Raw genomic sequence first — 19,953 nt, 5'->3', positions numbered from 1 at the left:
AGTGAGGGGGAGAAAAATCAACATGCAGACCACAGTCGACTTGCTCCTTCTGTGGGAAATTTGGCTAAGTAAGAATCATTGAGATGTCTATTTCTGATTCATTTGAGTGGGAACTGATTTATTGAAAACATGTAGATTACGTACCCCCATAGAGCTCCTTGGCAATACATCTGAGGTTGATGTGCCGCTTCAGGAAATTGGCGACTAGGTTGAAGTTTTTCCCTATGAAAAAATAAACAGAAAACTAGTAAAAAAGAGCAGAAGGACACCAAAGAGAAATGACTGCACATGTGAGACCATCACTGGGGCTTGAAAGCTGCACCTGTGGGCAACTTCTAGATGGGACTTTCTGGATGGTGTGTGTTGGCATCATTTAATTCACTGTCCTGTCACAAAACAGCCACTGTGGGCAATTAAATAATTTCCTGGTCATGCACATATCCCTCAATCAAAGGAAGCGGTTAATCTAAGGACAAACTAGGAAAATATTCCTGATGCAATATAAAACCCTTCATGTGAGGAGTTCCACAACTGGCACTACTTCCATCCCATGCTGCAGAAACCGGCTATGCTAAGCTATGACTAAAAATGAATGCGGGACAAGAGATCAAACTTGTAGGACTATAGCAGCTCTGGCTCCTTAACACAAAAAACAAAGCCTCAATTTCCAGAACCAGCTAACTCATTCATGGTGAGAGAAACTATTCATTTCGGTTTTCATTTAACTGACCTCCCAGTTTGGCACGAGCAAAGAAACCATGGCCCGGGCCTCTGCTCTATTTGTCATGGAATGTTTGTCATGGTATGTAAGATGTGCTGGGCAGAAACAGCGGCCTGTTGCCTAATCTGGTAGGAATTTGTTGACTTAAAGTAAGGGTCTGGCTAACACGCTATCCAGTTGTTCTTTGTAAACAGGACAACACTGCTGGGAATCTGACAGAGCATGTTCACTCTGGTACCTACTTAGTGCCCTTTTCCTCTTTTTGATGCAGTGACTGTAAAACTGTTTAACTTTCCCACCACCTTTCTCTAATTTCTTATTCTTATTTGGCTTTCTCACGTTGCTGTTGCCACGTTAAAACCTCATTAACTGCAAATTATGGGGAGTTTTGTATTTTAATTCCAATTTAAGGATTACTTGTCTTGCACAGTTTGAGAAAATCCTGACCTCTTGCACCCAAAGCTCTTTCAGAACTCCCTGGATAATGTCAAATATGCACTGTCATCAAGCTAAAAACAAGGCTGTCTTTGCCTGTTTGTCTGAAAAGCTGACATTTTTGAAGAGGGGAGGTTTTCAGCAACAACACTGTCAGTCTCTCATCAATAAAGCTAACACAAGCCTCCTCTAAAAGTTGACCTACACCCACGACAAATATGTTCCACACTGCATTAGCACGAACATACAACACACAGAGCAGATAGCATGTTAACAGCATTGGCCCACACACAAGTGTGAGGGGGCCCCCGTGAACATCCCTCTTTCCCTGTTAGCTGATGTCATCTCAACAACAGCGCAAAGCATGTAATTATCATCTTCAAAAAGAAGCAGTCTTGTGATTCTTAGGATGATGACGTGCAATTACGGAGACAGTTTGCCACAAAACTGCCACAGGTATACGCTTAAGTCCACTTGCAGTGATTAATGGCACCACCTCTGCTTTCTTTTTCTCTGTGCTTGTGGTTAAATTAGCAGCCAGGGCCACTACTTTATTTTTACTCTTTATACTTCAAAGACATACAAAACCTACATAAATGAATGAAGCAATACATTCATAAAACCGTCAAATCTATTTCAAACAAAATTAGCTCAGTCTGTCAACTGAGAATAAATCCTCACAATTAATAGCTGAGTCCAGTGCAAATGAAACCAAAGTAACAAATGAACAGGTTACTAAGGCTTTCGAAATACGGATACCCGTTTGTTACTATGACACTAAGCAATTACAATCAATATTTTTCTACAGATAACAGGGTAAAATTGTTACCCGGGTGACAGGCTGAAACATTTGTCAGTTTAGCACCAATGGGAATGGATCTGATCCCCAAAAGCTATTAAATAGAAATTTAGCCTCCAGCAAAATTCACCTTGAACAGCTTCATCAAGATTTGGGAAGACACAGTGAAATCTCTCAGAGAGAGAACAAAAACAAATCTCTAATCAGCATAATGAAAAGGAGATTGAGCAAGAATAAGCTTTCATTTCGTGTGAGGCTTGGCATCAGATGACAATGCTTCTCTGCCCACTCACTATGCATCAGCTTCATAATGTGTTGATACCATTACAGTCTAGAGCCTTATTCACATTTTAGTGTTGTTACACTTAAGTAAAATCCATGTTTGATTGTAGTATATTTTTATCAATAATGCAATTGAATAAATGAAAAAAAACCTAAATAAGTAAATGTTTGGTATTTTTCAGTTGCAGATCCTTTGCACTCAGTGACTGCCTGAAGGGTAACAGCCACTGACATCAGCTCGGGAACTTGTCTAGTGGCGGTCTTCCAGGCCTCTAATGCAGCCATCTTTACTTTTGGTTGTTTGGGGGGCTGTTAGGGCTTAAGTCTAATCTTCAGCAAGTGAAACACATGTTGGATTGAGGTCAGGTGGTTGACATGGCCACTCACAACAACAACAAAAATGTGTCACTGTCCAAATACTTAAGGACTGCATTGTACGGGGTGGACATCTTGTTGAACCAGGAGACACATGTTAATGTTAGATTGATGAATACACAGGCTTTAGGAGCACCACTCTCACTGAATTGTGTTTAGAGTTAGGATCCTTGGAAGTCTGCCCCTTTAATACTTGGTGCACATAAAGTATGCAGTAATACTGGATAAGCAAACACACTTTAAATAGAGTGCTTTATTAATCCCAAAGGAAAACTGCATTAACACACTGTATGGTATGTTGAGCATGTTTGTAGTTAACAATAGCTACATTCCTTTATTGGGGAAAAAATCAAGATATTCTGTTTTTCTTTAAATAGCAAAGCAGTGATCATGCATCGCCCATTCTGGATGTCTACCCAGAGAGGAATGCAGATCTGTATCTTTGTTTTCTCTGCCCATTCTGGGTTCAGGGGGGACCAGGAAGCAAGCATCTTTCATTGCACATTCATGGCTTTCTATGTTTTTAGAAGCTTTGATTTAGTTCGTTTAGCCTCATGTCTAGCTCTGCAACTATTCTCATTGCTTTCCCTGGTGGGTTGAGCTTGCCAATTCCCAGGACAAGTTTGACAGGGACGTCTGGACACAGAGTTGGGAACCAGTGCAACACCATGGCCCGAGACATCAGCTGTTGCTCCAACTTTATAACGTCCTGCACAGCGCAGAGTTGCTCTTGGCCCTCTGCCCGGGTTCTCTCGTGCTAAGCTTACATTCATGTTTCTCTCTCACAAACAGTTTGCTAGTGCCTCCTCTGGGAATGAGTGGCCCCTTTCTGTGGCAACTGTGGCCTACAGTGGTGCAATACCCAAATCTGCAGAGTAGAGACTTTAAAGGGTTTCATTTGTACTTCCTTCAAGAGAAGATGGTCTTGCTTAATTTTTTTGAAACCCAATGCACAACAATATTATGACAGGTCAAATCAAACAGTAAACAAGCCAGCACGCCATGTTTTCAGAAATGTGGTAGATAATATTGTAACCGCTTGTATGTAGAGTCCTCTACCATCTTGTAACATACCGCAGGACAACTGCAGAAAAGAGACACAGACTCCACAGGGCTGGTGCCAAGACTAGAATACTGTACTTTCGAGACACACACACACACACACACACACACACACACACACACACACAAATGCACGCACACAGCCCTGCAGCTTTCACCGCTTCCTGGGAAAACAATGAGAGGAAAGAAAAGTCAACAAACCAAAAGGCATCCAGAGCGACTAGGACTGTAAAATGGAACAGACAAGGGTGAGAGGCATTCACACCAAGGTCAAAGGTAAACCCCCATGGAACAGACTTAATTAACTTCAGTCGTATCCTGAGGAGATCATTAAAACAGCCATAGAAAACATATCTTACTTCTTCTCACCATCCGCATTCCTGGCAGCCCACGCTGCCGTGACTCCTGCAGGAATCCATAAGAATTTCTGCTCCTAGCAGGTCCTGGCCATGCATTAGGCTGACCACAGTGGGTCCAGGGCCTTTCACAGGAATACCTTCTCAGTGCATTTACATGCACCTGGATACTCTGAGCTATCTGCTCAGGTTACCTGATTTCTTTAATGTAATGTAAAGGAGAAACCAGGTTTCCCTAATCAGGATAACTGGGTTTCTAACAAGATATTTCATAAAAACAGATGCATGAAGATACTTCTGACACATAAGGCAAGTATCACCATGGCAACCTTGCCAACAGAGGGAAGGTAAGATGATAACTTGTACTGATGCATCCTTGTGTGCAAAAAAAAAAAAAAAAAAGTTAAATCCAAAGCCTGACCAAAATTAAAGCAAAAATAAATAAGTCTAAATAAGGTGGTTTCCACCAATGAATGGAAGGTTATTTTAGAAACTCAGGCATGTGCACAACAAGGAAAAAATGAGTGGCCACTCAGTCAGTTAGTCCAAATGTTTCCACCAAAAATGAAAAACGCTCTCCAGGCTGCAGTATTATATATCATTAATGCACTTAAATTATGCCAGCACTGCTTCAAAAACATGGCACTGAGAGGGATGAGAAATCTGATTACCCACCAGCTGCATGTAAACGCAGGTTTTTCAGTAACTTGGTTATTGCAGTGCATTCTCCGATTTCCTGCTGTAACCTGATTTATGCCATTAACCGTGTTTCGAGTGTGCATGTAAATGCAGTGACTGTATGTCAGGAGAACTGCAATTCCCACGCAAACCCCTTTATGAACAGGAGTTGAATCAGCAGGACAGTCAGACATCAGTGCCTGAGAATCCTGCTCTTTTGACATCTCTGCTTTGATGTGGACCCCCTCCCTCAGTCCTCAAGTGTGGGTGGAGAGTAGGGGGCTTAGAGCGAGAGAGAGGGGTGGAGTGGTGAAGGATGAGAGAGCATGAGGAAGTTACCCATATGTAAGTGGGGGCTTTCCTGGAAGGACATCACTCTCTGTGTGTAACTGTAACTACGGCTGTAGCAGAGCACTGTGCCTTATCATCCTGCACAACGTCCACCTGAAACAATATTTGCACATGAGTGTTCAATTTAACATTTGGGTGACCCCTTCATCGCAGTTACAAAATACGCCGCAGCATGGTAGCTCAGGCCAACCCATAATGCAGCATGTGACTAAAGTGGTGGGGAGCATTTTGGAGCACAGAACAATTATCAAGGGGAAAAAAAATGGAGTTCTCAGAAACATCTGATGAGAGAAATGCAGTCACAATACAAAATGTCATATTTAATCATCATTATATCTTAATTAGTCCAAGAGGCCACAAATCTCTCAAAGCTCTGCCACTGTTTATATTAAAAGAGCGTTCAGAATGAGCATGATGCAAACTGCTTATTTTGCATTAGGCTCCTTTGGATTAATGTTGTGCAGAGCAGTTTGTGGACTTGAGTTATGCACTGTGCTGGTCTTTTGAGACTTGAAACAAAGTCTCATTGGAAGCAGGCTGTCTCTGCCTGCTGGGTCCTCTGCAAATTAGGATTGCAACTAACGATTATCTAATTATTTTCACGACTATCAATTAATCGTTTAGTTTGTAGAATGTCCCAAAAAAATGTGAAAAACGGTCCAAAACCCAAAGGCTCTTCATTTGCTATCATAAATAACTAAGAAAAACACCAAATCCTTACATTTAAGAAGCTGAATCGAGAAAATGTTTGACATTTTTGCTTGAAAAATGACTGAAACAAACAAAGTTGTTGGCAATTAATTGTCTTTTGATCAGTCAATCAACTTATTGTAGCAGCTCTACTGCAAATGTGCTAGCCTATGTTCAGAAATCCAAAAAGATGAAACATGGCACACACGCTAATTCTATCTAGGTTTTGCTACCAGTGACTAATGATAACAGGTAGTTAAGGTCATGATGAAATTAATCAGATTTAATATTTAAATCGACTCAAGTTCTGAGTTTTATTTAACATTAAAAAAAAAATGTTTAAATGATGTAACGCACTGACGTCATGCAAACAAAATGCCTGGAAAGCATTAATGTCTAAAATTAAACTGTGCTGCTGCTGTTGTTAAGGCCATCCTAGGCTAGCCTTTCCTGACAACACAGGGCAAGTTTGGCACACAGCTACAATGACATCTGTCCTCAGGAAAAACCACAGAGCTCTCAAGAGCACACAACATAGGCCCCAGTTCTTTCAAAGTGAAGCAAAGAGCAGAGAAAAACAGCGACATCTTCTGAAACGTTTCAGTCATTCTTAAAGCAAGGCATTCTGGTCAGGCTGAACACTTAGCATGAGTTCAAGAGAGTGTGTGCCATCTCCCAGACCAGATTGTGGTAAAGTGGAACAGTCACATGAATGCGATCCGTGCTCAGGCTCAGGCCCTAATTATATGGGAAAAGAGTGTGGTGTGACAGCTATGGCGGGGATTGTGGTTGTGTCCTAAGAGACTGCAGCTGACCCTGCGGAGAAGGAGAAGGAGAGAAAGTGAGAAAACATAAAGAGACGACATGAGGAGAGCAGAGAAGAGCAGACATGGAGGCCAGAGGCAAGGAGAGGAGAAAGTGAGAAGAATACAGCAAAGGACAAAAAAGAAAAGAAAAGAATGAAAGTGTGCGTGTAAGTGTTCAATAACAGGGAGGGGAGGTTAACAGTGGAGTCAGACTGTCCTATGCGTTGCTGCTGAGTAAGGCCAGGGGCTTTCAGGAAGGATTTAAAGAGCCACAGCAACACCACAAAGCACCAGGGGAAAGGGGGTTGCCCAGCAGGGGCCAGAGGAGGGAGGGCGAGTGGGGAGAGGGGCAGGCTGGCTGGAGTGGCTACTCTGATCAGGATCCATTTCCAGCCTGGGCCTTGGAATTCCTTTGTTCCTGTCACAGGTCTCCGTTTCCCCCTCGCCTTAATCCCAGCCTGCCTCACGCCCAGTAACACAGAGCAGGGCAGGTAACTCTGCCACAGGCATGCCTCTCTATTTACAGACCAGTCCCCACATAGCAGCCACGCACATAAATAATAATAGCTGTGGTAGCACTGAAGAGAAACACAGTGAGTTAATATTACAGGTTGTCACTACAAATATGCTTCTGTGTCTTCAAATGTTCTCAGCAGGAGGCTGAAAGGACGGCACGTATTCATCCTCCCTAAAATGGACTTCCAACAGTCATGCAATGGTTTATACCAAGTCTTAGTCACATTATGACTGAACAGCTCTTCCAAAACTGTTTTAGCCCGGGGCTGCAGGCCTCCAAAGAGCCAGAGAAGCCAAACAAAGCTAAATCTATGACAGGGCAGCGCAAAAATTAACCATCTCCCTTTCAGTCTCGACACATCCTCCACATTCTTCATTGGGAGGGAGATGGTCATTCGTAAACACATTCTCCAACAGTAAAGCTATCCAGCAACACTTGTGCTTTCCCGCAATGGCCGTGGCCAGGCTGCCTTAAGCCCCCTTCATAGGACTGCCAAGAGGAGTCAGTGGTACACTGTGCAGCACTCGCAAAGCCCTCTCCCACGGCTATTAGTGACCATTCATCTGGGGAGCCTGGGAAAATGCCTCTCCAGCCTGCCGTGGCCATGGGGAAACAGGCTGGCAGGTGTTCCCTCCCCCTAAGCCCTGGCACCTGTGCAGGGAGAGGAAGAAGGAACCAGCTCTGCCATGGGCTAAGACAAACTCTAGGTACCACTTTGCCAGGGCTCCTCAAACTCCTCCAACTGGTAGGAAGACTCTTTCCGCCTCACATGGTGGGATCAATGTGGCTGTATTAATGCTAATAGTAGGCGCAAGACATCTGGTAATGTGCTTTGGCAGTTTGAAATGGCATGTTAACTAAATCCGTGTAAAAAGGGCCTTCTCAGTTTACACTACTACAGATGAAGCACCCTGTAAAGCGAGTTTTAAACGACCACTAGAAAAACACATTAACAATAACCTCCCGAACGTTAATTAACCAACCTGAACAACTACAATGGAATGTGATTTGATGCTGTGATGCTTAACTTTTACCTGTTCTCAGTGAGACTCTTTACATGTGTTATATGTCTTGTTTCATGTGTTTGTTGAGTGTGTGTGTACTCCAGGAGGAGTAGCAGCTACCTTACTGGCAGCTAATGGGGATCCAAATAATAAATAAAGAACATAAACAGATATACGCATCATTATGGAGTACAACATCAGAATCCTCTTGAGGTAAAACAATGCTAGACCAAGAGAAAATGAAAATCAAGATAGCGCACTATCAGCAGCTTAAGCAAACAAAGCTTTATCTAATGCAAAAAGTAGAAGTGTATTAGTAATGTCTGGCAAACAATCTCTAGGGAAGTCTGTACAGTATGTTGAGTTGTCAAAGAGGGCCGTGTCTGAAATGACAGGCTTTCTGCAAAGCAGTGGCATCTTCATGAAGACAAATGTGACACTCGCGCTGTCACAGAGGATAACCACCGGCTCCCTTACTCAAATATCATATCAAATGACAAAAATGTATTCCTCAAAGCACAGAGAACCCATTATCCACTCATTTTCAATCTGTAATTACTCTGAGAAATGTGGGTGTGTTCAACACGGTCTACCAGGGAGAATGTAAGAGGCCTCTCCCAAGCTCCCCTTCCCTGGGCTTCCAAAGTTGAACATGTCCATTCTGCTTGTCCAGAGCCAAGATGTTTGGTGGGAAAAGTTCCTCTGTTCATCTCTCTAAAAACATAAATAAATCACATCACTATGAGCTAATCATGAAATCTCAAGTAGCCTGGGTAAGAAAAAAAAAAGGGGGGGGGGGGGGGGGGGTCTAGGGGTTGACAGTTGGAAATTGGCCCCTGCAGCTGAGATTGAAAGAAATGGTTAGGATTTATGTTGGCAGAAGACATGGGATAAGCCTCTCTCTGACATGTTCACTGGGTGCTATACACACACATACATACACACCCAACTCAGCTACATACATATATACAATAACCCATAGAGATAACTCAGATACAAACACTTGCACTGAAGGACCTTGGAATGTTAAAAGCTGTTGATGGCTCATTTGAAGTGCCAACAGCTGAGGCTGTTACGCAGTTCTTACTGCTGTCTGTTGGCGGAAGCCCCTGTGATTTCACACTGGCACCAGCTCAAACACCGCCTCATACAAGACCCACATCCCCCCCCCTCCCATACCATCCCACACATAGCACCACACTCCATCCGCCTATTCTTGGCCCAGACGTCAGTACTACCCCGCCTGACACCTTTCTCTATATGCAACACAACATGCACGTGTTCCAGCACATACACATGTCTCACTCCAGGATATCCAGCTTAATTCTGCTCTCAAGTAACATGACGCTGCACACAGACACACACAGATGCAGGTCTTCTGCTGAAATGAATAGATGCAGAAAACCAGCTTCCACTCCCTGCTACGGACAGTCTGAAAGTCCTGTGAGGATTAGCAGGTTAGCGTTTGACCTGCTTGCAGAATAGACGACCCCTATACTTAATACCCACCCTGAGGTTTGCTGTGCTTCCCTCCCTAAGCCTTATAGTCTGTCCTCCCCTTTTTATGGCTCCTGCCTGCCTGCTTGCTTCTCACAGTCACAGTCTCCACCTTTACTGCACTGCCGCCTCCCTCACATGGGACAATGAAAAGACCAAGAATGTCATTACACTCACTTAAGACCTTTAATAGGACGAGAGCACATGAACTGTGCAGGCCTGTTTTAGGCGCTATACCTTTTCATGTTCTGCGAGGGGAAAATTCTCTGATATGGTATGGAGTCATGTTCCACTGGTTACATTCTTTTTGGCAAAGCTGCAAGGAGCTTAATCATTTTTACATGCATATTTCACTGCTGAAATACTGATAGTCCCCTTGTTCACACAGTGGAGCGAATTTGTGAGCACAAGTGTGTGAGTGTGTGTGTGGAGCCTCAGTCTGTGATCTCCATCATCAGAGATGTCTGTCTCTCCTCAGTCTGTCATGGGCAATATGAGAAAGGCTTTTCAGTAACTTTACACTGTCAGCCTGTTCACACCTAGCCCAGGGGGAGGATATATCTCTCCAACACACTGTCGCTCCTTCTGATTTTGACTGGCTCTGTGGTGTATGAGCACCTGTGTGCATGCGTGCACACATGCATGCAACGCACATGCCTGCTTCTAAAGACTATATGTTCGTCAAGAAAATGACAAAAGTTGAATGTGTGTATGAAGAAAGTATTAAGATGCTATTATACAAAACTGATCTATAATCAGTTTTTCAACCCACGGCTGCACAGTTGAAACAGTGAAGGAGAAAATCAGCTGGTCCTCACCCTGTGGCTATAAGGCCATTCTCTCCTGCGACGAAGCCACGACAGGACTGGAGGCAGACGCACAAGCAGGCAGCGCTGCACAGATCTGCCAGTGAGCAGCCTGTCACTGCTATTCAACCACTGTTCTGTGTTAACTATGTAAGCCCATACCAGCACCTTGTTTTTCCTTTTTGCTATGGTACTAAAAAGGTTATTGAGTTTTGCTTTTTTCTACTAGTAATGTAGCGAAGTTTAAAATTCTAGTATCATGACAATGTTCACGTGAACACGCAGTTTTAGTGGACGGGAAACTAAAGTGGAGGTGAGTCGCGTGAGAGGCAGAGCTGCAGCCCCAGGAGAAACTTTATGGGGCTGACTGCCCTGTAATCCCACTCTCACAGTCAGGCCTGCCCTGCTGAGTGAGCCCAGTTTAACTGCCCTTAACTGCTACCTGTGACAAACCTGTGCCTTACAACACGCAGCTGGGGGTTCCTCTGAAGCGAGGCTTACAGTGCTTCAAAGGCATGTATGTGGGTGGCTGGAGGAATGTGCTTGCATTGGATAAATAGGAATGAATAGAATTGGCTCATTCACAGTGGATTGTAATTTATTGACTTTGCTCTCTGTGTATATGGTTGCATGTGTATATGTGTCAGGGCAACTGTTTTTGGTGTTATCCAGTCAGCTACAAGTACAGATAGACAGGTGTGCCAACATCACACACCACAGAAGGGTAACAAACATTAGCCATTTAATAGACATCCACTTTGTGCCAAGTTAAACAGTGCAACACAATATAAAAACTCCTATCAGCTCTTGCCTTCAGGTCACACCCTGGGTGTAGAGAGCCACCGTGTCCCGACTAGTTCTTGCCTTTCCTCCCACACTCTCCTTAAAAAGGTAGCCATGACATACTTTTGAGTCTGTTTTGTAACTCAACTCCCATCCTCCTCAGAGCTCAGTGGCCCACGTCCATGCACACTGCCATATCTCTGCACTGAGCTCCAAGTGGATAAATAATGGTTTTGAGTCCATAGCCAAGGTAAACCATTTTACTTATTCATGAACTGATGACAGACACACCTAAGACAAAGAAAGAAGAAGACAAAGATGACTACATTCCAGAGGAATGAGCAACAGTGAAATCAAAACAAAACAAATATAATGTGTACTGATTTCCCAATAACTATTTCAACTAACGCTCCAAGGAAACACATGAAGGAGAAGTGTAATGCACAATTATGGATCATGATGAGGGTCTCAAGATGCCATGTTACCTTTCACAGAAAAGGCTGAAGCAGGTGCCAGCTCCTTCTTCTGTTTGGGCTGTCTTCTATTGTGGAGGGACTCTGTGTACTGCTTAACCCTCTGGTCCACAGCATCTCGAACCAGGGCTGTCACCTCCTACAAACAGTGTGCAGATATTTTAGTATAGCAAAATGTTGTTGAACGGCTGAGAGGATACAGGGTTTGATGATGAGCAGAGGCAAAAGACGGGCTAGTAGCAGTCTCATGTGAAAGACCAGTAAGGCAACTCCACAAGTGGCTAGGTGGAGAGATGAGAACAATTTCTGCAACAATGAAAACCCTAAAGAAGAATAGACAGAAGGCTCAAAGTCATTTCAGATTCCACGCTGCTGCTGTCTTTTGAAAGGGCCCCCAGCAGAAGAGAAGCCATATATTCACTCACACACTTATTCACACCCACGCCCTTCTCCCTGTGTCTGTACCTCGATGTGATCCGTAGTAAACCAGCTGCCGTCCTCTTGGCCGCCCAGGGGCAGAACCTGGAGATCCACCAGCACAGCAAAGTTCCCACACTGTAACACAAAGAGGAAGGACAGCCACAGGTTGCTGAGGGGCACTGAGCTCACAGACAACAAAGGAAATCAGAGTGTGGGTGATTGACAGCGAGACAAACCACAACGACCCCCTGTGTCCTCAAACATCACCCCAGGCCTCTCATGGCAGTCCCCTCCCTCCTGATTCTCTGTCTAGCCATCCCTTTACCAATCTCTTTGCATAAAAGTATAGCCCTGTCTGCTCACCTCCAATTTCCCCTATGTCAGCATAAAAACAATTTTCATGTTCTATCAGCTTTGCAATGCAGTCACTGCCTGAGGTCACAACCGACTGCAGAGAGAAGTCTGAAGATGCACCACATAAATGGGGATTATCCTACTTTGTATCAGAGTGGTGATAAAACTCCACAGATCTACCCTAAAGCACTACATGTCTCTGCACTTCTGCACTGTAACTTTTTGAGTGCTGTAGGAAGCTGAGTAGGGGGCTACAGGGTGGATTCCTAAGGCACTACGTCATTGTGTCAATGACAATAAGCTACAAGGGACAGGGAGGCCAGGAATGCCGCGGCTGGTTAAGTTTCTGTTACATCTTTTTCAGGCCAGCTTGATTATGGTTTACACATGAGTGCAAAAGCTGCCCGCCGCAGAGAGCAAATGGATGTGGGTCTCGTGTGAACTTCGCCTCTCCCTGGACAAGGAAGTAATGGATAGACTGAGACCACCCACAGTATGACACAACGGAGCAACAAGTACTGCCCTAAAACCCAGAGTGATCATGCAGCAGAGAGCATTGAGTTGAATGGGCTAGCAAAAACACAAAAAGACTGAGCCAGGCCCCGATTTCACGCTCGCAGTGCAGAACCGGAAAAGACTGTGTACAAACAGGAGTGATTATTCGTTTAGTCGCAGGGAATACTTATGCACCTTCAAAGCCTTGTTATCCCCTGGACGGAGGTATCGCAGACAGAATGACTAAACTCTACAACCCGGACTTGAGGGACGTTCCTCTGGCCTCTCTCTCAGGATGGTGTGAGAAGACTGAATAACAGGGTGTGTAGGGGAAGGTCCCCACTACTTAGGTCCTAATTCTAAACACCAACTCCAAACTCTCTCCAGTTGTGTCCTCCTCTTGTTGAAAGTGAGTTTGGTTAGCTCCTATCTCAAAGAAAGAGATGGAGAAATTTATAGTCATTGATAGAGACCTGAAGTTGGACCAGGAACCTTTCAAGTGACGCTAAAAGGTTAAATACTAGCTTTGACAAATTAAGCCGCAAAAATGATTTGTTTTTCCTTTCTTATTGTCTTTCTGCAAATAATAATTGAAGTCAATTTCAGTCATAGCTTGCTGTGTTCCTTGGCAGAACACGTCAAGTCCCAAAATCTGAATGTGTGCCAACTTGTACTTAAGCATGTCTCTGCATCAGGACCAATGGGGAATTAATGTTCTTCTACACCTCTTATAAAGACTGTGCATTCATCTGTGATCTTAAAAAAAATCATAAATCAAACGTAGATCTTTTATCCAAACAGTCAAGATGTGAAAAATACAAACAGAAAATTCTTGGCACTAACTTTGCAAAAATATGAACAAAAGTTGTTACACAAAACATGCTTCCACAAAGACAAGAACGCCATGGACCAGAACGGAGCTCCCCCTTAAACGCAAGCCCCTCATGTAAAAAATGTGTGCACGTTGCCTGTCAGTATCAACTCATCCCTACAGATCAGTATTCTCTCCATCCTCTGCCCTTTGTCTCGCAGCAGTCCACGGATGACTGGTGGCCTCAGCTGACTGCCTCCAACAATTACCAGTGTGTGGGAAAGCCTTGCAACAGAGGGTCAGACCTTGTCAATCAAAACACAGGGACCGGCAATGAGTCCCATAGTGGTTTCTTGGGGTTGGACTTGACACATGGTGGATGGGTTTTGGTATCCTGACTTTAATTTCTGACTTTTGAGACCTCAGAATGGCTTTACGGACTGTATGGCATATAGGAACTCTGCCACTGTCAGCTTATCAGTTATACAGGAGCCGCAATAAATCATGTGTATAATGCTCTGCTGCCCTTGACAATGTGTCAGAGGAATGTTAATTCACCTCCACCTCCATCTCCTCCGTCATTTTTGCAGTCAAAGTTAGTGCTGGTGTGCCAATTGACTGCTTCATAATGAGGGATGTTTCCAATATTTTGTCCCCTGTATGCGTGTAAACCCTGACAGGGACCACAAGATAAATCTTCTCGGGTACATAGCTCAAAATTACACAAGCTAATGCTCTAAAGAGCAACACAAGGTTAATTTGATCAATATCCTGGAACAAAGAGAGCAGTATAGGGAGCTGCTCGATCCTTGCAGAGAGACTCAGCCGGGTGAATCCCCTAAAGTGGTTTTCTGAGCTTCTGATTGAGTCTGTGTTTTGGGCTGAATGCCAGGCATCTAGCAAGCCTTAGACTAACTTCCTTTTATCACATTAGACCAGCAGACAAGACTCAACTGGGAACTGGACATTAATGATAAACATTGGTCTGCCCCTTACACAAAAACAGCATGTGATTCCCTGGGCTTCTCAGAAAAGGGGAATTTTGTCAGGAATGCAAACTAATGCAATCACGCTAATAAGAAAACAATTAATTTGCTCAGCAAAATCTAGCGGTTTGGTGGAGGCGCAAATTTCCTGCTCAGGTGTCAATCGCTCAGTCAAGGCTGCGTTGTTGAGGTGCAGCTATCAGCGCTTTGACAAAGGAGGTTTGTGTTGAGTGTGGCAGATAAGACAAAGACGCAGCAGAATCTAATTTTACACAAAGGCTCTGACTACAATCACATCATGTGGTCTAAATTTGTCAACTCCCAGCACAAAGAGTGACCTGTGGATCTCTAAGCTGAACTCTGTCATGAACTGTGACCTCCATGTATACCCCCTTAAAGCCCAGCTATGGCCCCTCTTTAGTGAGATCTCTGCGAGCAGCCTAATACTTTGGGGATGTAGTAATACAGACCACAAGAAGCTTGTCTTTCACGAGCAACGCAATCTGAAAGTACCTAAAAATCCAGCATGCCCAAAACCAAAAACAAGAAAAAAAGCTTCAAAACAGCCCTCTCAGAAAATACTACCACATTTACACTTTCTCCATGACACCATCTCTACAGTATCCTAAGCAGGAACCTAAGGTTTTAATTAGCTTGAGATATTCATTTATCAAATTCATAAGCTATTCTACGTTGTGTACTTTGCTTTGACACATTTAAGGCTATACTCTGAACAACTGTCACTGTTGTTGGAAAGAAAGGTTTGATAAAGGGCCAAGTTCTAGAGGAAGTTACTCTTTTCATACATACTAAAGTGGGCCAGCACTGCTTTGTTCTCTGTCTTGCACAGGCTTTTTAGAGTTATGAACAGAGGCTGAATGCTGAAAGAGAGGCGGCAAGGAGCGCTACTTAATACCAAATCCTTTATTGTGCCATCTTTTGTGTGCTGTCACACAGTGAATGAATAGGACTGAGTCTTCCTGCAGGCTAAGCTCAACTTCTCTATCCTAATTCTCCCCACTGCCAATCTGATATCCATGACCTGCAAGAAAAAAAAAGGGTTAACCAACAAAGACAAAAAAAGAAAAAAAAAAAAAAAACATGAGAAACCTTTGAGAGCGAGGCTGCCCACATAGTCCGCAGCACAACATGAGAAAATTCTTTCATATTTTCTGTCTGCAAATAAACAAATCCTGACTCAAACCCACCGACGGCTCCTTTCCCTTTTCTGGTCTTCAGGGCTCTGGTCTATATCACTCTCAGTTCCCAAAACACTCTCTACCTTCCCTTATCTCTCTCCCAGACCCGGCTCTCCATCCTCCCGCCTGCGCTGCTCCAAGTTGGGCACGGGGCCCAAACTCCTTGAGCAGCTTCACCCGCCTCCCCACCTCGCTGCCCTTTGCCATTGCTATCGCGCCATATAAGAACCAGACCTACTCGGACTGCACTTAGCTCAGAGGCTAACACTAACCAGCCGCAGATGTTTACATTGGGAGAGAAGGGGCAGCAGATGCGGTCTCACTCAATAAAACTTGCATCTCTCCCACTCTCCCTTTGTCTCTCTCTTTTTCTGACTCTCTCTCTCTGCAAGTCTGCAAAGAACCCAGGGGAGCTCTTTAGATCTGTGGGTGTGACAACCTTGCTCTCAGGCTTTATTTGCCTCATTCCCAGCTCTCTCTGTGCTGTGAGTCACCTGGGTTTCCCCTTTAAAAAAAAAAAATTCCAATTTCAAAAAACTACCAGATACTGAGCGGTGAAGCTTGACACATGATTATTATTATTATTGAGGCAAATGTTATTTACAGATAGTGTGCGGAAGTGTTTTGTGTGCAAAGCTCCCTTCATTCAGGTGAATGTTAGCACACCTGAGTCCTCTTTATTTGATGATAAAAAGAGACACAACCCAAGAGTGGAATTCCAGCAGCAAGAACAGACAGGAATATCTCCAGGTAACACTCAGCAAACAAAACTCAGGCAGACACATCCTTGAGAAATTGGTAGATAGAGAGAAATGGCAGGCTGAGGAGTGTTAAGCCTCATCAGGAAATGTGAATTCTGCACAGCAATGTGGGGCAGTGCTGAGATGAAAGGGAGCGCTTTTTTTTGTCTTTTTTTTTTTTTTTTACCCCGGGGACCTTCTCTTGTGAAAGATACTCCAGGTTAGAAAGTGTCAAAATGTTTCTGATCGGGCTGCAACGATTTTGTACAGAGGCATGATGTGTGGTCTGATATGAGCTCATCTATAGAGTGACAACAACATTAAACAGCACATAAACCTCTGACATTAAACTGCTCTGTGATAACTCAGTCTTTTATTCTTAAAAAACTCTGTCTCAACCCACTACATTAGATGGTTAGAAAGTCAGCAGTGCATATTGCTAATAGAACGCAGATTGCAGGGCTCTGCAGCGGTAATGTCCTGGCAGACAGCAAGCACTTCAGTGGATCAGTGTTTTAGCCTGCAGGCCTTTTTCGGGAGGTCTGAGAAGTGGCAGGTCACTATATAGTCTAAGCCTATTTAAGAAGGAGCATACCAGCACCTCCTGCAGTCCCACAGACCGACTGCTTTTAAAAGGCCATTGAAGAAAGAATCATAAAACACACTGCTGAACAGCTTACTAAACATGGTACAGTGAATCCACGAACATAACTCATAACTGCTTCAATAACACACTCTGCACAAGCTGGGAGACAGAGTTTACAGCATGCCTTTATGAAGACAATGTCCCTGCATGGATTTTTCTTCTTCAATATTCTGAGAAGTTAATTCATTCATTAAAAAACATGGTGGTGGTGGTGTTTGTTTTGCAAAAGAGGAGCCCAGGGTAGTGCCTTGAAAGCTATTGTTTGGACTGATCCCTTCTAACATGCTTGTTTGTGGTTAGCTGGTTAAGCATGGTAGAGGCTGTGTGCATTTTCTCAGGCAGAGTAACACAACAGTATCATTATGTGCCCAGTGGGAAGGAACCTTCCGTGAACCTCTAGGCTTTTACTCTCCCACAACCAACTGAGGGGGGTGGTGGGGTGGCCTGTATGCAGACGTGCATATGAAACAAATAAAGGGAATGAATGCAATATCTGGTCAACTAGGCACACATGGCATTATGGAGGATGTGAGAGATCAGTGCAAATGTCTGCAGCCCCCGTCCAAAACTCTCAATAAATGAAACATCAACAAACGAGAAACCAGTGGCTTTTCCTGCACTTAACAAAAACATCTGATGTGCATTATTCCTGACAGAGCATCAGACTGAGGATGAACAGCTTGGCTTTTTAATAGAATGAGTTTCCTCTGCTCTGTATGGCCGCGTCGATTAACAAAAGGCTCTCGGGGAGGCAGTCGAGATTTGCAAAAGGTGACCAGAAACTGTGAATAATGTTTTCTAAGGGATGAATAACAACATCAGAATGTGGAGACAAGACAATTGAAACGTGTGTCTATACTTCCCCCTAGTGGCCAAAGAATTTGTTACGGGGAAGCACAAAACAATGAACACATAAAACCCTGCCTCCAAAAAAGTTGGCATGCTGCAAAACATAAGCAAAATAATTGACACATAACAAAATATACAATATATTGAATGTTTTACCTCATCGATTTCATTGATTTCTGTAAATATTTGCTTATTCTGAATTTGACGTCAGAAACATGTTTCAAACAAGTTGGGAAAGGAGCAGCTAAAGACTGGGAAAGTTGTGGAATGCTCCAAAAACACCTGTTTGGAACATTCCACAGGTAAACAGGTTCATTGGTAACAGGTAAGAGTATCAAGATTGGCTATGAAAGGGGCATCCTGGAAAGGCCCAGTCGTTAACAAGCAAGGATGGAGTGAGGTTCACCGCTCTGTGAACACATGATTGTGTAAAGGAAATTACTGCATGGGCTCAGGAACACTTTGTACAGCTGTTGTCAATGAACACAGTTGGTTTGCAAATAACTGCATACTGTTTTTATTTACATTTTACACAGCATCCCAGGTTTTGTGGAATCAGAGTTGTGGAAGACGTTGCTACAGAATATTAATACTGGACATGTTAGAGAGGCAAGCATACTGTATATTCTTATATTGCATATTTTCCCATTCTGCAGAACAGCTTTTCAGTGGTTTAGCAGAAACCATAATGACTCAAGCCACTTGCTGGAAGTAGTGTCTGCAGCAGTTCTACTGTTTGGCAATAACACAAGCATAGTTGTTTATCATGAATGCTGACAAAAGCCAAAAAAACTTAATCAAATGCAGATTCATCTTATTCTTTAGTATCTATCTAGTGTGCATTTTGCGTGGGGAAACATTTTGTTTAAAGTAATTATGAGGCTTTGTGGTCAGTGTAAGGCACCCAAAAGCTCCTTGAGTTAGAAACAATAGATTTTCCAACACATGACATATGCACATGTTCACAAGACACTAAAGAATATGATGCCATTTTTTGTGATTAGGTCATCTTGCTTTGTTAAATGCACTCATGACAAACTAGACGCACAAAATTTGCAATAAACAAGTTATGAGTTCCAACTTAGAACCAGTTTTTACAATGTTTGTTGAGGAAGGTTCTGAGCAAATATAATTTAAAAATCTAGACTTATTATACAGAACTTATCCAAAACATTTGAGGCAATCACATTAAAATATATATTCAACATTAAATGAATTCAACACAAAACTTGTTTTTCTTGTGTTGAGCTTTTATCTGCAATTTCCTCTATGCACTTGTGCACAAATGCAAAGCCTTTTGTAAGATATTATACATAAATCTTGCACACAATGAAATGTATACACTATAATGCACAGTATATTTATTTGACACAACACTGCACGGCAAGGGACTTTATATTTGGTGTTTCATTTTCACGTACCTTAATGACAAATTTGAGAGGAGCCATTGCAGTGAACACAGCAGTCAACTACTTTTACCTGAAACAAATGTATTGACATACATTACACACGACATCAACATTATCCATTGATCATACATCGTAGACGACACGTAATACTTACAGTGAGCACACGGTAATGTTAGACCTAACGCCTACCCAAAATATTTCTGATGGTGAAACAATAGTTCGCTAGCTAACAATGGTTAGTCAACGCTGACATTGAATGCTCTGGCATTCATTCACAGTGTTCAAGTAGCGCAGGACAAACCTAGAATAAATCAACGTGGTCTCTTCGAAAGGATCAAATCCTAAATAAAAACATAGAATAATTGGAGTTTAGTATTAACGAGTTGTTGTAAAGTAAGGGTTGATCGAG

General features: G+C 43.2%; 1 protein-coding gene across 1 annotated transcript in view; it reads right to left on the bottom strand.

Moving 5' to 3' along the window:
- The window catches only part of slx4ip (SLX4 interacting protein), a 32,339-nt gene extending 12,726 nt beyond the window's left edge, over positions 1-19,613 (bottom strand). The window contains exons 1-4 of the mRNA XM_076743899.1: positions 19,557-19,613; positions 12,101-12,190; positions 11,648-11,774; positions 145-222 (exon numbers count right to left, since the gene is read on the bottom strand). Of these exons, the coding sequence (XP_076600014.1) occupies positions 145-222; positions 11,648-11,774; positions 12,101-12,190; positions 19,557-19,583 (322 nt within the window). The 5' untranslated portion in view covers positions 19,584-19,613. The remainder of the gene's footprint in view (positions 1-144; positions 223-11,647; positions 11,775-12,100; positions 12,191-19,556) is intronic.
- Positions 19,614-19,953: the final 340 nt, after the last annotated feature.

Source organism: Chaetodon auriga, chromosome 11, assembly GCF_051107435.1.
Source record: "Chaetodon auriga isolate fChaAug3 chromosome 11, fChaAug3.hap1, whole genome shotgun sequence".
Classification (NCBI taxonomy): domain Eukaryota; kingdom Metazoa; phylum Chordata; class Actinopteri; order Chaetodontiformes; family Chaetodontidae; genus Chaetodon; species Chaetodon auriga.
Note: the sequence above shows the minus strand (reverse complement) of the source record. Positions and strands in the feature narration are given on the sequence as shown.